This window comes from Petromyzon marinus, chromosome 73 (assembly GCF_048934315.1).
Source record: "Petromyzon marinus isolate PM22_M1 ecotype Great Lakes invasive population chromosome 73, UKy_Petmar_22M1.pri1.0, whole genome shotgun sequence".
NCBI classification, from domain to species: Eukaryota; Metazoa; Chordata; class Hyperoartia; order Petromyzontiformes; family Petromyzontidae; genus Petromyzon; species Petromyzon marinus.
This window is the reverse complement of record NC_133739.1, coordinates 5,266,964-5,281,431: the sequence shown is the minus strand read 5'-3', so window position 1 is coordinate 5,281,431 and position 14,468 is coordinate 5,266,964. Positions and strand designations below refer to the sequence as shown.

General features: G+C 42.2%; 1 protein-coding gene across 1 annotated transcript in view; it reads left to right on the top strand.

Annotated features, from left to right (window-relative positions):
- Nucleotides 1–11,984, top strand: part of LOC116957395 (uncharacterized) — a 53,446-nt gene extending 41,462 nt beyond the window's left edge. The window contains exons 6-9 of the mRNA XM_076055860.1: nucleotides 5,485–5,550; nucleotides 6,128–6,208; nucleotides 8,337–8,404; nucleotides 9,497–11,984. Of these exons, the coding sequence (XP_075911975.1) occupies nucleotides 5,485–5,550; nucleotides 6,128–6,208; nucleotides 8,337–8,404; nucleotides 9,497–9,649 (368 nt within the window). The 3' untranslated portion in view covers nucleotides 9,650–11,984. The remainder of the gene's footprint in view (nucleotides 1–5,484; nucleotides 5,551–6,127; nucleotides 6,209–8,336; nucleotides 8,405–9,496) is intronic.
- Nucleotides 11,985–14,468: the final 2,484 nt, after the last annotated feature.

Genomic DNA, 14,468 nt, shown 5'->3' with positions numbered 1-14,468 from the left:
GTCTAACTGATCTAGTTCCGTGCGCATAAGTCGGGTTTTCTCTGAGATAAGAGCTAAGCTAGTTCTAAACAGAATTCGTTTCGCATTATGAGAAGTTACAGCATCAGAGGTTAGTGTAAATGCGATTGGTATTGCCTTAGAGTCGCGGCATCTCTTCAGAAAGGTGAGAGACTCGATTAGCTGAGCCTGTTTGTTGAAGGATCTCAAAGTTATGTGGAGTTCCTTAAAAAAACTCCGGGATAAGAAGGCTCAGCTAATCGAGTATCTCACCTTTCTGAAGAGATGCCGCGACTCTAAGGTAATACCAATCGCATTTACATTATGTAAACTCCTTTGTCAAGGCGCTCTCCTCCTCTCACCCAGCTTAAAATACGCTGCCAAGCTTAGCAGTGTTCATTAGGACGCTGTCTTTCCGACAGCTCTTTTCTTCACCTGAGGACGGCTGCTTGCATTGTGGCCGAAACGTCATGATAATTTTATTTTATGATTTCCCTTCTACGTAGCTTTACCGAAAGAACCAAGAATATAATGGGATAGTCGTGCGAGAAATTCCCACTACATCAAGATAGATTGGCCACTCTGACAGTTATTGGAGCCTGGGAGGAAAGGTGTTTAGCATCCACCATTTGTTGAATCAAGGGAGATTTTGTTACCACCCTTATACATCAAGCTGGGTCTGATGAAGAACTTTGTAAAAGCCATGGACAAAACACAAGCAGCTTTCAAGTACCTCCGTGGAAAATTTCCAAGGTTAAGTGAAGCTAAGATAAAGGAAGGTGTCTTTGTTGGTCCTCAGATTCGTGAACTTCTTTGAGATTATGCATTTGGCAGTGCACTGCGTGGCAAGGAAAAGACGGCATGGAAAGCCTTCCAGTTCGTGCAACAAATTTTCTCGGAAACAGCAAGGCAGACAACTACAAGGAATTGGCGGAGAACCTGCTCAAGGCACGAAAGGTCCACTTTCGAGTGACTTCACCAGGACATTGCAACAATGGAGAAACGCTATCAGGGCAAATGGAGCCCAATCAATGCTTGCAGACTTGCTGGACAGTGACAAGAGATGCTCTATTTAATGAATACAAGAGACAACCAAGAAGCACCGAGTAGACACTGAATAAGGACTAAACTATGTACGTACATATACACGATAGTTTTTTGCCTTTTGTTTCATAATACATTTTATGTATATAACCATTTTGATGATTTTTTTAAGTGTTACATGAACAGGACAGGTGACTTGTTATTATTTAAAGAAACCATAAACACATGATTAGACCTAGGTTTACAATTTACAAATAAAACTCGACTATCTACACAATATACATAGATGTAAAATGTAAACACTTAATATCTTGGGAACAGTAGCAGTTACATTGGAGAAACCAAACGACATGTCTCCGACCGTATCCATGAACACAAAGCAGACCTGAAACACGATAGGACGAACACCTCAGCCATGGCAGATCACTGTTATAATTCAGTGAGCTCACATGACATTGACTTCTCCAAGACGGAGGTTCTCTGCAAGCCATCCGGCTACCATGAGAGATTCGTTCATGAGGCCATCCACATATACAAACACAGAGACAATTTCAACTGAGAAGATGGATTCTGGCTCAGTAATAATTGGAAAGATGTGATAAACCATTTCGGTTCTTGATTGATTATGTTTTACGGTGACTTTCAGACCACAGGCCATTCGCTGGCATTGCCTCTTAGTACCTTTCACACGACGGTCAATGGTATGGTTTATAGCATATTGTATAATAATAAATAGTATAACAGTGTAATGTTTATATTCTTAGCTCTTTCGGTAAAGTCACGTTGAAGGGATACAATAAAATAATAAAATATATAAAACAATAAAAATTCTCACGACGTTTCGACCATAACACAAATGGTCGTCATCAGGTGTGTCGGTTTGCATAAATTTATTTATTTTTAAACGGTGTATTTATTTCTTTCTGAAAAAAACGTTAGCGTCACGCGCAGCGATTTGGCAGTTTATTTAGAAGGACTAGTCCATCTATGTTCTGAAAAGAGGAGGGGGGAGACGAAAAATTAATGTATGCTGTCTGAAAGCCACTATAAGCGTGAACAATCAATTAAGACCTGAAATGGTTAATCAAATCTTTCCAATGATTGCTAAGCCAGAATCCATCTTCTCGGTTGAAATTGTCTCTGTGCTTGTGTATGTGGATAGCCTCATGAACGAATCTCTCATGGTAGCCAGATGGCTTACATATATTTTATTATTTTATTGTTTCCCTTCAACGTGACTTTACCGATAGAGCTAAGAATATGAATTACTGCAGTCACGAAAGCTTTAAATCAAAATTTAGTGTAATGTTTAATATAATTTATAAGGTAATATATAGTTTCGTAATTGTATAGTGAATATACAGCAGTGTGGTATACAGTAGGGTTGATAAAATAATACATAGTGCAATATTGCAAGTCTAATATTATTATAGTCTAAAGTATAGGGTAGTGTATAGTAACGCAGTGTATAATTAAATGTTGGGGTCTGTCTATGGCAGTTTATAATACGGGGTATAGTCGTGAGATGTAAGAAAAAAGATTAGTTGGAGGCATTTTATAATAATTTTTGCAACATAGAAGTGTAATGTATAATGACTTATTGTTCGTAGCTCAGCTTATTGGAGAGTATATTGAGCATATTGATGATATTGATGTAGTTTATATTTAATTTTGTATCGGTTCACTATATGGTAGTCATTATATAGTGTAGTGTATACCCAGTTACTTAATGTTAATAGCTCAATTCATTGGAGAATATATTGAGTACATTTATTATATTGATGTAGTTTATATTTAGTTCTTTCACATCGGTTTATTGTATGATAGTTGGGTAGTTGCAGTTCTTTAGCGTTCATATAATAAATGCCTATATTGATATGTAAACTCTGACTTTAACATAGTCACTTCCGTGGCCAGTTACATGCTAATTCCTCACATTAACATGTTAATCTCCCAGTTACATGCTAATTTCTCACCTTAACATCCTGCAAATCTCTTAGTACTTTTCGGTGTAATGTTTAATACAAGTAATTTGGTAATATATAGTATCGTAATTGTATAGTGAATATACAGCAGTGTGGTATACAGTAGGGTTGGTAAAACAATACATAGTGTAATATTACAAGTTTAATATTATTATAATCTAAGGTATAGGGTAGTGTATAGTAACGCAGTGTATAATTAAATGTTGGGGTCTGTCTATGGCAGCTTATAATAAAAATATTAGTTGGAGGCATATTATAATAATTTTTGCGACATATAAGTGTAATGTAAAATTACTTATTGTTATCCTTCTACATCATTAGACCTCCTTTGCCAGTACCAAAATGTAATAATAGGGGTTTTCCCCTTTTTTCTGGAAACAAAACTGAAATCTTTTTACGAGGATTCATGTCTGCATTAACCACAATACCTGCAGTCAAAATGCAAACAAAAAACATACTATGATAATATATTCATTGTCCTTGAAACTGATTGATCCACACCAAGGGACGGCTTTCTTTTGAGCCTCGACCCAATTGGTGCTCGATCAGATGACGCCAAAAGGTGTACTGCTCAAAGACAATGCACTATCATAGTAATGAGGGCTCGGGGTGAGCATCTACATCATTAGACCTCCTTTGCCAGTACCAAAATGTAACAATAGGATTTATCCCCTTTTTTCTGGCAACAAAACTGAAACCTTTTTACTAGGATTCATGTCTGCATTAAGCACAATACCTGCAGTAAAAATGCAAACAAAAAACATACTATGATAATATATGCATTGTCCTTGAAACTGATTGGTCCACACCAAGGGACGGCTTTCTTTTGAGCCTCGACCCAATTGGTGCTCGACCAGATGACGCCAAAAGGCGTACAGCTATTACATTTTGGTACTGGCAAAGGAGGTCTAATGATGTAGATGCTCACCCCGAGCCCTCATTACTTTGATAGTGCATTGTCTTTGAGCTGTGTGCCTTTTGGCGTCTGTTAGTAGCTCAGCTTAGTGGAGAATATATTGAGTACATTGATCATATTGATGTAGTTTATATTTATTATTTCACATCGGTTTATTGTATGATAGTTGGGTAGTTGCAGTTTTAATATACTAAATGCCTCTGTTGATATGTAAACTCTAACTTTAACATAGCTACTTCCGTGACCAGTTACATGCTAATTCCTCACACTAACATCATGTTAATCCCCCAGTTAAATGCTACTTTCTGACTTTAACATTCTGCTAATCTCTCACATTAACACAGCTACTTCAATGCTAAATTATTCTGTTGATATGTAAACTCCTTTGTCAAGGCGCTCTGCTCCTCCCACCCAACTTGAAATACGCTGCCAAGCTTAGCAGTGTTCATTGGAGAGCTGTCTTTCCGAGAGTTCTGTTTCTTCACCTGAGGATGGCTACTTGTGTTGTGGCTGAAACGTCGTGAGAATTTTATTTTATTATGTTTTATTTTCATTATTTTATTATTTCCCTTCTACGTTACCTTACCGAAAGAACCACGAAGAAGAAGTAGCCAATCAGTTGTTTTAATTGTCATATTTGAATTCAGTACATCAAAATCCATAATAAACAGCACATTTCATCCCTGAAGCAGACGACGTCTAAAAAATTGTAGACCAGTGTGATTGCAGAGCAATCCAATAAGATGACAAGAATTGGATTTTTAAAAAGCTTAAGTTACAGGGAAAGCCCGCAGGTACACATCGATGAGTTTTTTAGACGGTGACTTTACAAAGTGAAGCAGACTCAGTAGAGTCACTCACGGACTGAGGGAAGAGGATTCCATAATCTTTGGATTAAAACAATTATATGTTTAGTTGTTATCTTCACTTCACACGTTGGTCGCGTTCACCGTTCAAGCCTTAAGCTTGAGCGGCATTTGACCTCGAACTGCAACGCCAGTGCCCTCTGGCGGTGGTCACAGTTTATTTTTCCATCCACATTTATAATCAACATCACTCGGTTAGAGTATTTGGCTGCTATACATTTCCACGTGATGCTGCTGATGATACCAGCCACTTCGTTGAGCTATCGTTTGTGATAGCCAGGACACTGCTAAAAAAGAGATACATAGCAACTCAGTAGTGGGGCTTTACCTGGTAAAATTAAAATAATAGTTGAATTTTAGTTTCTAACCGTGACTTCGAGTCAGCTCACTCGAGGCACAGAGTCGAGTTTGAGTGGAGGCACGACAAAGACAACGCCTTTTAAGTGTGGAAACGGAGGTCCAGTGAAATTACTTGAGAATTAGTTGTGTTGTGTGTGTGTATTGATTGTGTGTGGGTGTGTTTGTGTGTGGTGTTTGCGTGTGGTGTGTGTGTGCTGTGTGTGTGGTGTGTGTAGCGTATGTAGTGTATGTGTAGGATGTGTGTGTGATGTGTGTGTGTGTGGGGAATCATTCACTGGCGCCATTCTCTAACACGTCCGTGTCGTTTTGTTCCCAGACAAGACCACTGAAAGTGCCGCTGCCTCAGCCACCCCGAGTAGAGGAGGAGGAAGTCTCACTCGAGGTATTCACACCGACAGACCAGAATTGATACAGCGCGTCCAATACATTCCCACGGGATGATGATATCAGCCACTTTGTTGAGCTATCGTTTGTGATGGCCAGGTCGCTTCTGAAAAAGAGCTAGACAGAGACTCCTCTTCTTACGAACGAGTTAGGTTCCAGAGGTCTGTTCGTAAGTGTTCCTCAGTCAAACTGTACTCCGGTCGATTCCAAACATGTTGTACGACATGTACACTCAACACGTGGAATGGCTTTATGAGATGTATAATCTCCTGTAGATGTAGATGCCACTGGTTCTTCACGTTCTGTAGATGTAGATGTTACTACCCTTTGGTGCTCGTGTTTCCTCTCCACTCTCTTGAATGTTTTACCAAGAGATGTCTGCACAGTTGCTCTCTTCACAAATCAACTTGTAACAGGCAATACCATCGTGAGCAGCTGCAACAGGACATACGGACAGGTTTGTACGTATCTCTTAAAGTTCCTAAATGGAATATAGAGGAGTCCCTGTATGTTGAGGCTGTGGCTAGCGGTGTATCTATTGTGAGTCTGTCTATCCGTCCGTCTTCTCGCTGCAGTTCACGACCTCACTTTACACATCATCTCTGCGGTGCTGGTCTCTGCCGGCGTGGCGCTGATTGTCCTGTTGTACTTCGCACGTAAGTCTGAACTCCTACAAATTAAACTTGTAAATTATAACCTATTTTTTTTTATTTTACCAGGTGTTTGGCCAACTACTGAGCTATGTAGCTTTTTCCAGATGCGAGCCGGTTATCACAAATGACAGCTGCTCAAGGACGTGGCTGGTATCATCGTCATCACGTGAAAATGTATAGCAGCAGCCAAACGCACTAAACGCTCGTTTCTAAGTGTGGAGGGAAAAAAAACCGGAGGACCCGGAGAAAAATCAAGGCGACCACTGCAGAGAGATGGAGACGCAGACTCCAAATATACAGCAGCAGGCATCGTCAGGGTCGGGATCGAACCCACGACCTCCTGCATAACAGGGCGAGGTAGTTAACATCTCCTAGCCATCGTGAGCGCCCATTTGCTGCCAAGTTGACTCCGAATCTGCAAGGTCTGCCCTTACAATCTCATCACCACCACCTGGAATATAAAAGTTCATGCGTATGTTTGTAGTGTGTAGTGTGGTGTATGTACTTACAAAAAAATCCGCAGACTACCTGCTGGATTTCCTCTCTGTTTCAAAGAACAAATTTGACCTCAGGTCTTCGCTCATTTACCAGCTTCACATTCCCTATTGCCGTACAAAAACTGGAGGAAGGGCCTTTGCTATTGATGCCCCCAGGGTCTGGAATGATATTGCCAATAAACTGCAACTTGAATCACTACCTATGAGATCTTCACTCGAAACTACTCTCGGGGAGTTGTACACCCCTAGTTGCCACTGCTATTCAGTGGCCTAAAATAAAATAAAATGTTTCGCTCCGGAAGACCGCTGCAAAGTATTATCTGTATTTTGATTTAGTGTGCTGATCTTAAAGGTGCATTGAAAAATGTAATACTCCAACTGATGCTTTTGTTGTTGTGGAGTGACTAATTCAGCCAGCTATGGCTCTAGGGTTTGGTGTTACATGTTATTTATGTAGTTTATTGTTAAAAATTCGGTCACAGTCCCTTTGATCACTGTTACATTGCATTTATGGCTTTTTTTGGTGATTTCGAAAAGTGTTTTTGTTTGGCCACGTTTGTTTGTTGTAGTACGGAGTTAGACTGATGGCCTAAATCTAAGTTGTCTTGTGGTTGTTGTTGTTTGACTTGCATCCCACTGGGATTTTTGCACACATCGTTCGTGCACGGTGCTTTTTCAGGAATATGTTGCTGTTTTTTCCTGGAATTTCTGTTTGCACAGTCACATAGTCACTTTACGATGTTTTCTTGTTCATGTTTTTTTTGTTTGTTGCGGTTGCACCCGATTCAAGAGCCGAATGGCTCACAGGGCTATACCAAATAAATGAAACTGAAAAATTGAAAATGAAACTGTATAGTGTAGCGTATAGTCGTGTATAGTGCAGTGTACAGTGGCTTCCTAGTATCGGAAGGAAGAGCACTCCAGACGGTCGCAGAAGCAGCGCATCTGAAAGTGCTGCGCGAAGATGCGGTGACCACCATCTTTGTTTTTTGGCCAACCAAAAGTGGAGTGTATAGTACAGTGTATAGTAATGTATATTGTCGTGTATAGTGTTGTGTATAGTGGTGTATAGATGTGTATAGTGTAGTGCATAGTGTAGTGTATAGTAGTGTATAATGTAGTGCATAGTGTAGTGTATAGCAGTGTATAGTAGTATAGTGTAGAGTGTAGTGTATCTATAGTGTATAGTGTAATCTATATAGCAACTGAAAGCGCCACACGATGATGCGATGACCATAGTCTTTGTCCGATGGCTAGCAGCCACAAGAAGGCTCAGTGTAAAGACTCTGTGTAGAGTTCAATGTAGCTGATAACACAACTCTGCCTGTCTGCCTGATGATATTAGTTGACGTAAATACTGGCGAAACGTCACGGTATTATAATTGTAAATGTTGTCGTGGGTTTACTCTCGAACACACAACTGGTGTGCTGTACTAATAACGAATTGACCTGTTTTGTTTACGTGACAAACCCCTTAATAATTGGTTGTGTCAGGTGGTGGTGGGTTTAATGACACACTCATACTTGCCCAATGTAACCCAAACAAACCTCTATCATGGATAATATTGGTCGCGAAAGGCTGCGACGTGTTAAACTGTAAACTATCAGTTTTTATTTTTGTTTTCTCTGTAAAGGGAAGAAGCTGCTGGGCTGTGCTTCCAACTGCCTGGCCAAGCACACTCGCTCAAAGGCCAACATAGATGTGAGTTTAAAGCACGCACCATTCTAATTTCCCTGAAACAGACATGACTTGGCCTCACTGGCTCAGTGATAATGGGCAATGCCATCTCTCATAGGAAAAACACTCTCCCAAAGCAGCCGAATAATGTATAGCAGTGTTTTTTCTTCTTAACCTAGGCTTCTGTGGGTGCGAGACATGGCCAGATTGTTTTAGAAGTAAATAATCAAAACACAAATTAAGACAAGGGGTACATAAGTACCACTACTTTGTTTAATTAAACCCTTTAATCTTGATTTGAAGCTTTCGTGACTGCAGGAATCCATACTCTTTGGTTATTTCGTTAAAGTCACGTAGGTATAAAATTAAATAAATCACGACGTTACGGGCGCAACACGTGTCCATCATTAGGTGGGAAAGCATGGTCTGCTGCTGAGGTAGACTGTTTTTAAAAGGTTTGAAATGGGTGTAGCTCAAGGGTGATAAAGAAGTGGCCGGGGCTAGTGATGCTAATGTGAGAAATTAGCATGTAACTGTAAGATAAGAGGAGAGTGGCCTCCTAGACGAGGGCACGGAAGTGGCTATGTTAATGAAAACATGTCTTTTTTACAATTGCGAACCAAATGGGTGCAAGGCTGAACTAAAGGTTTGGAACCACTGAACTAAGCAAATTTATTATTCCCAAACTATATTCGAACATTGCATGCATAACGTGCACAGTATGTGGAATACAAATGCATCACTCCATATATTGCTTTTTGTTATTAGTTTGTTGTCCTTCCCCCGCACCTCTGACTGGCATGGTTGGCACCGCACGGTCATGCGAATGGAGTTCAATATACGTAAATTACACTAATATAGACTACAATACACACTAAATACTACACTAAACACTACACCAGACACTATAAACTGCTATACACTATACTACGATACACTACACTATACACTACACTATACACTACGCTACACAGTAATACTATCCACTGCTATTCACTACACTATACACGTACGTACATAGTGACGGCCGCCGTTAAATTTACGTGGACATTTCAAAACCACTTCCCCTTCTCCCTCCTCATCCTCCTCTCCGTCTCTCCTCTCTGTGTCTCCCAGGATGCTGCTGAGGTGGTCTACACGATGGTGACTGTGGCCGGCAAGCAAACCGCCAGTTCTATGAACCGAGAAGATCACCACCACCGCCGCATCATCATCGATGATGACTATTCGGAGCGTGTGATCTACTCCACCGTTACAGGCCACTCCTAGCGCACTTCTCGGCGTTTCTGTGTCGACTCACCACATCTCCACTCATCACATCTTCCGCATACATTGGCCGAGTCTCTATCCTTTTAACTTTTGTCTTCATCACAACTCAACCACGCGTGAGCCCCGGCTAACACGATGGCAATCGCAGAATGGAGGGTGTTCGGGTGGAACGTGAAGGGGGGAAATATTTGGACTCACGAGACCTACACAGCTGGGAACACCACGTGCTATTAAAACAAAAAAAATATATCTACTCAACTGTTATACTATTTTGGGAGAGGTACGTGGATGACACTTTTATCATCTGGTCACATGGCCGGCCTGCTCTAGACCAATTCCTCGACGACATCAATTCCATACACCCAGCCATCAGATTTACCATGGAAGTCGAAAAATATGGTAAGCTACGCTTTTTGGATGTCCTAATCAAAAGGAAACCTGATGGTTCAATGTGCAACTCTGTCTACAGGAAAGCTACCCATACGGATGCTTACTTAAAACCGGATTCCGACCACCATCCATCCCAGAAGAATTCCCTCATCAAGACTTTATACCATAGAGCCCAATGCATCTCCGACCAGGAAGACATTGCCAGTGAACTAAAGCACGCACACCAAGCTCTCAAGGCTAATGGTTACTCCGACTACACAATCCGCAAAGCCATCACTCCAACCATGAAAAAGGATCCTCTTGAGGAGCCATTCAAAACCATCACCTTACCCTACATTGTGGGGGTCACAAAGAATATCTCAAAAATCCTGAATAAACACAATATCAAGGTCTGATTCAACACAGTAGATAAAATCCGTGATCTGCTCCCGTCTGTAAAATATGTGGTTCCAGACATACAGTACCCGGGCATCTACAAACTAAGTTGCCTCTGTGGTAGCAGTTACATTGGAGAAACCAAACGACATGTCTCGGACCGTATTCGTGAACACAAAGCAGACCTTAAACACGGTAGGACCAACACCTCGGCCGTGGCAGATTACTGTTATAATTCAGTGGGCTCACATGACATTGACTTCTCCAAGACAGAGGTTCTCTGCAAGCCATCTGGCTACCATGAGAGATTCGTTTATGAGGCTATCCACATATACAAACATAGATACAATTTCAACCGAGAAGATGGATTCTGGCTTAGCAATCATTGGAAGGATTTGATAAGCTATTTCGGGTCTTAATTGATTGTTCACGCTTACGGTGGCTTTTAGACCGCATCCATTATTTTCGTCTCCCCCCTGCTCTTTTCCGAACATAGATGGACTCGTCCATCTGAATAACTGCCAAATCACTCCCCGTGGTGCTAACGTTAAAAAACGCCACTTTTTCCAAAAATCTTCTTGCTGTGGTTTTCGCACCTGATGATGATTGCTTGTGTTGCAGTTGAAACGTCATGAGAATTTCTTGTTTTATATTTTTATTATTTTATTGTTTCTCTTCTATGTGACTTTACCAAAAGAACCAAGAATACAAGATACTAGTTTTAGAATTTTATCTACCATGCCAAATCTTGCTCTTATTTTATGTTTTTTCCAAAACTCTGGCTAGTTTGTCAGTTAATTCCGCAATATATGGTATTTTAATGGTTTTAATAACATCGCTTTCAGCAGTATTTTTGTTTGATCTTGCTTTGTCATTCAATGCCCTGTAAATGTAAGCATTAATGTAGCCATTTAATCGTAGCGCTTCTGTAACATGTTTAATCTCGCTCCTCAGACTTTCACCATCTGACACTGTTTTAGTGGCTTGATGAGAGAGAATTTATTTGCGGGGTGATGATGCGAATCTGCATTCAGATTGCGTTACTGCCAAATAAAATAAACATGCGAGCGACATGTGAACTTGGGTGTGATAACGTCCCACCGAGCAGAGCTCCGATTCCAAAATCCCTCCCTCCCGTTCCCGACCATCCCATCCCCACCCACGCACCATAGTGATGGGAGCACCATCCGGTCTCCCAGACTTCAATGTTAAAGGCTCCCGTGGACTTCATTGGCAAAGGATCCCATAGACTTAAATATTTAAGGCTTCCATAGACGCCAATATTATAGACTACCTATAGACTTTAATGTTAAAGGCTTCCATAGATGTCAATCTTAAAAGGCTCCCAGTGTATTCTGGTTGTAATATGCGGTTCACAGATAATACAACACGGTATTGATGTTTGATTTTTGCGTGTTTTTTATATTCGGTTCATATAGTCGATCAGACTGTGGTGTTAAATAGCTGGGTAAAAAAGGAAATTTCTACACGTAAAAATACATGTTATACTCATGTCCGATTTTGTCATAGCCGCGATTCAGTGTATTCCAATTTCTTACTTCACCTTAAACTTGATTTTGAGTGTAAGATTACGTGTTTTACTTTATTCAGTGAATACAAACAATGACAAACACAAAAAGGGAGATGTGAGTAGCACCTCAAATGGGGCCACACACGCCAGAGAAATAGAACCACAAAGCCACACGCATAAGGCGTACACAATCAGAACTTCACTCACGCCTATGGCCTTATGCAATCCTGACGCACACACAGTCTACCGATTCCATGTCTGCACGGCGCATCTTCTCCACTGAATTTCAGCTGGGAGGCCAGCACTCAAGCTTCAGCTGGCAGCAGTCTTGGTGAGGTTAGAGTCTTGGGCTGGATCCCCGCACCTGCCCGCTCCCTCTGCTCTACACAAGGCGCCACTCTACAGTATGTGCTGCCTCTGCCTGCTGCGGCTACCCTGTCTCTGTTTTTGAAATCTGTTGAGTTAAAGGCGAGCGATGGAGAAGATCTGGCGGTAATGGGACGAGGATTGGTTTCAACACCCCACCTAATAATGTATTTTGTATTAGAATGCTATCCAAAATTACGTGTTCTGACATGTAGAGATACGTGTCTACAAGTACACATGTAGTGGCATCGGTGGAAGCCACTGCATGAGGTATAAGCCGCCCTGTGTGAGGCACGATGCGCGCCGCTCACACCAGCCACATGCAGTGCCAGCCTCTGGCAGTTAGGGGGCGAGAGTGCCAGGGATGGCGCAGGGGTTCACCTGGAGCCATGGCGCTCCAGGTGAACCCAGGAGGCCTGGTGACCGGAGGTACCGGCCAAGGGGCCCAAGGAGGGGGCTGGGAGGACCACGGGACCAGGACCAGGTCCCTCTCGAAGGCTCGAGAAGGAAGGTGTGGCTAGGGGCGGAGGAAGCCCCGGGACTGCCAATCTAAGCCGAACCCCTGAACAGGTCGAGGGGCTGTTGCAAGACTGATGATGGAAGCCGTCACCCGGAGAAGACCTGCCCAACTACAGGACCTGGACCCGAGCCAAGGTCCGGTCCGGGATAGCCACCCCGTGTGAGCTAGGGTTAGGTAGGGTTAGCTAAGGTTAGCTCAGGTTAGCTAGGGTTAGCTAGGGTTAGCTAGGGTTAGCGAGGGTTAGCTAGGGTTAGCTAGGGTTAGCTAAGGTTAGCTAGGGTTAGCTAGGGTTAGCTCGGGTTAGCTAGGGTTAGCTAAGGTTAGCGAGGGTTAGCTAGGGTTAGCTAGGGTTAGCTAAGGTTAGCTAGGGTTAGCTCGGGTTAGCTAGGGTTATCTAGGGTTAGCTAAGGTTAGCTAGGGTTCGCTAGGGTTAGCTAGCCCGGGGGAGATGCCTTCCTCGGATAGCTGGTGAAGGGACAGTTATACCCCTTCGTGTTTTAGGGCTTATTGTGAAATAAACGTGTTGCCACCAAAGATATCTCTTCCTCCCTCGTGTGAACCACTACACAGGTGACAGGTGGAGACATATGAAACGCAAAAATTGACATTGTAGAATATTGCAGACTGGATGAAAATAATTAACAATATGGTAGGTGCCATTGTTTTATAAACCACTTTTTGTCTTTAGTTCTGCATGGTTCTGTAAACTCGCCGATCTCGTGATGAAGAGCAGCAGCCCCGTGTGTTTTGTCAAAGGCCAATGGTGTCAGTGGTGGCCGTAACCAGCGTGGTGAAGTATGGATAATCAGCCAGTAGTGCATAGATCATGGCTGATGCTAATGTATTAGTCTTCTTCCGTGTGGCTGATGTAGATATAGATGTGACCCGCGCACACTGTGCCTCGGTTCTTCCTGGCCATGATCATCCTCTTTCTACAGATGAACTGTATATAGAACATAAAGAACCAGTGGCATCTACATATGCAGAACAGGAAGAACAAGTGGCATCTACATTTGCAGAATATGAATAAGCAGTGGTATGTAAATCTGCAGAAGCTGAAAAACCAGTGGCATCTGCAGAAGGTGAAGAAGCAGTGGCATCTACATCTGCAGAACTCGAAGAACCAGGGAGAACTACATCTACAGGAGATTATACAACTTCTAAATCCATTATCCGTGTTTAATATGCATGCCACTGGTCGTTCAGGTTTTTCATATGTAGATGTCATTGGTTATTCACGTTCTGCAGATGCCACTGGTTCTTCACGTTCTGCAAATGTAGATGCCAATGGTTCTTCACGTCCTGCAAATGTAGATGCCACTAGCACCATCTATTGCGCCTCGATTGAACTCACGACTCAAACAGGCAACTGGACATATGGACAGGTGTGTTCCAATTTCTGAATGTTCGAAAGCAGATGAGTCCCTGTACTCAATCAGAGCGGCTGTTGTTGGGGGCCCTCTGACAGGCACTGTCTCAGCTCAGATCTGCTTGGCTTTGGAGGTCCGACCAGATCGGGTGCATTTCAAGTCCGGGTGATTTGATCAAAAGTCGTTGAGTGTTATAGTGATGCTGTTCTTAAAAGTTAACATTTTGCGGTGGTGATATGAAAACTACCACGCCTGGTTTATAGGAGG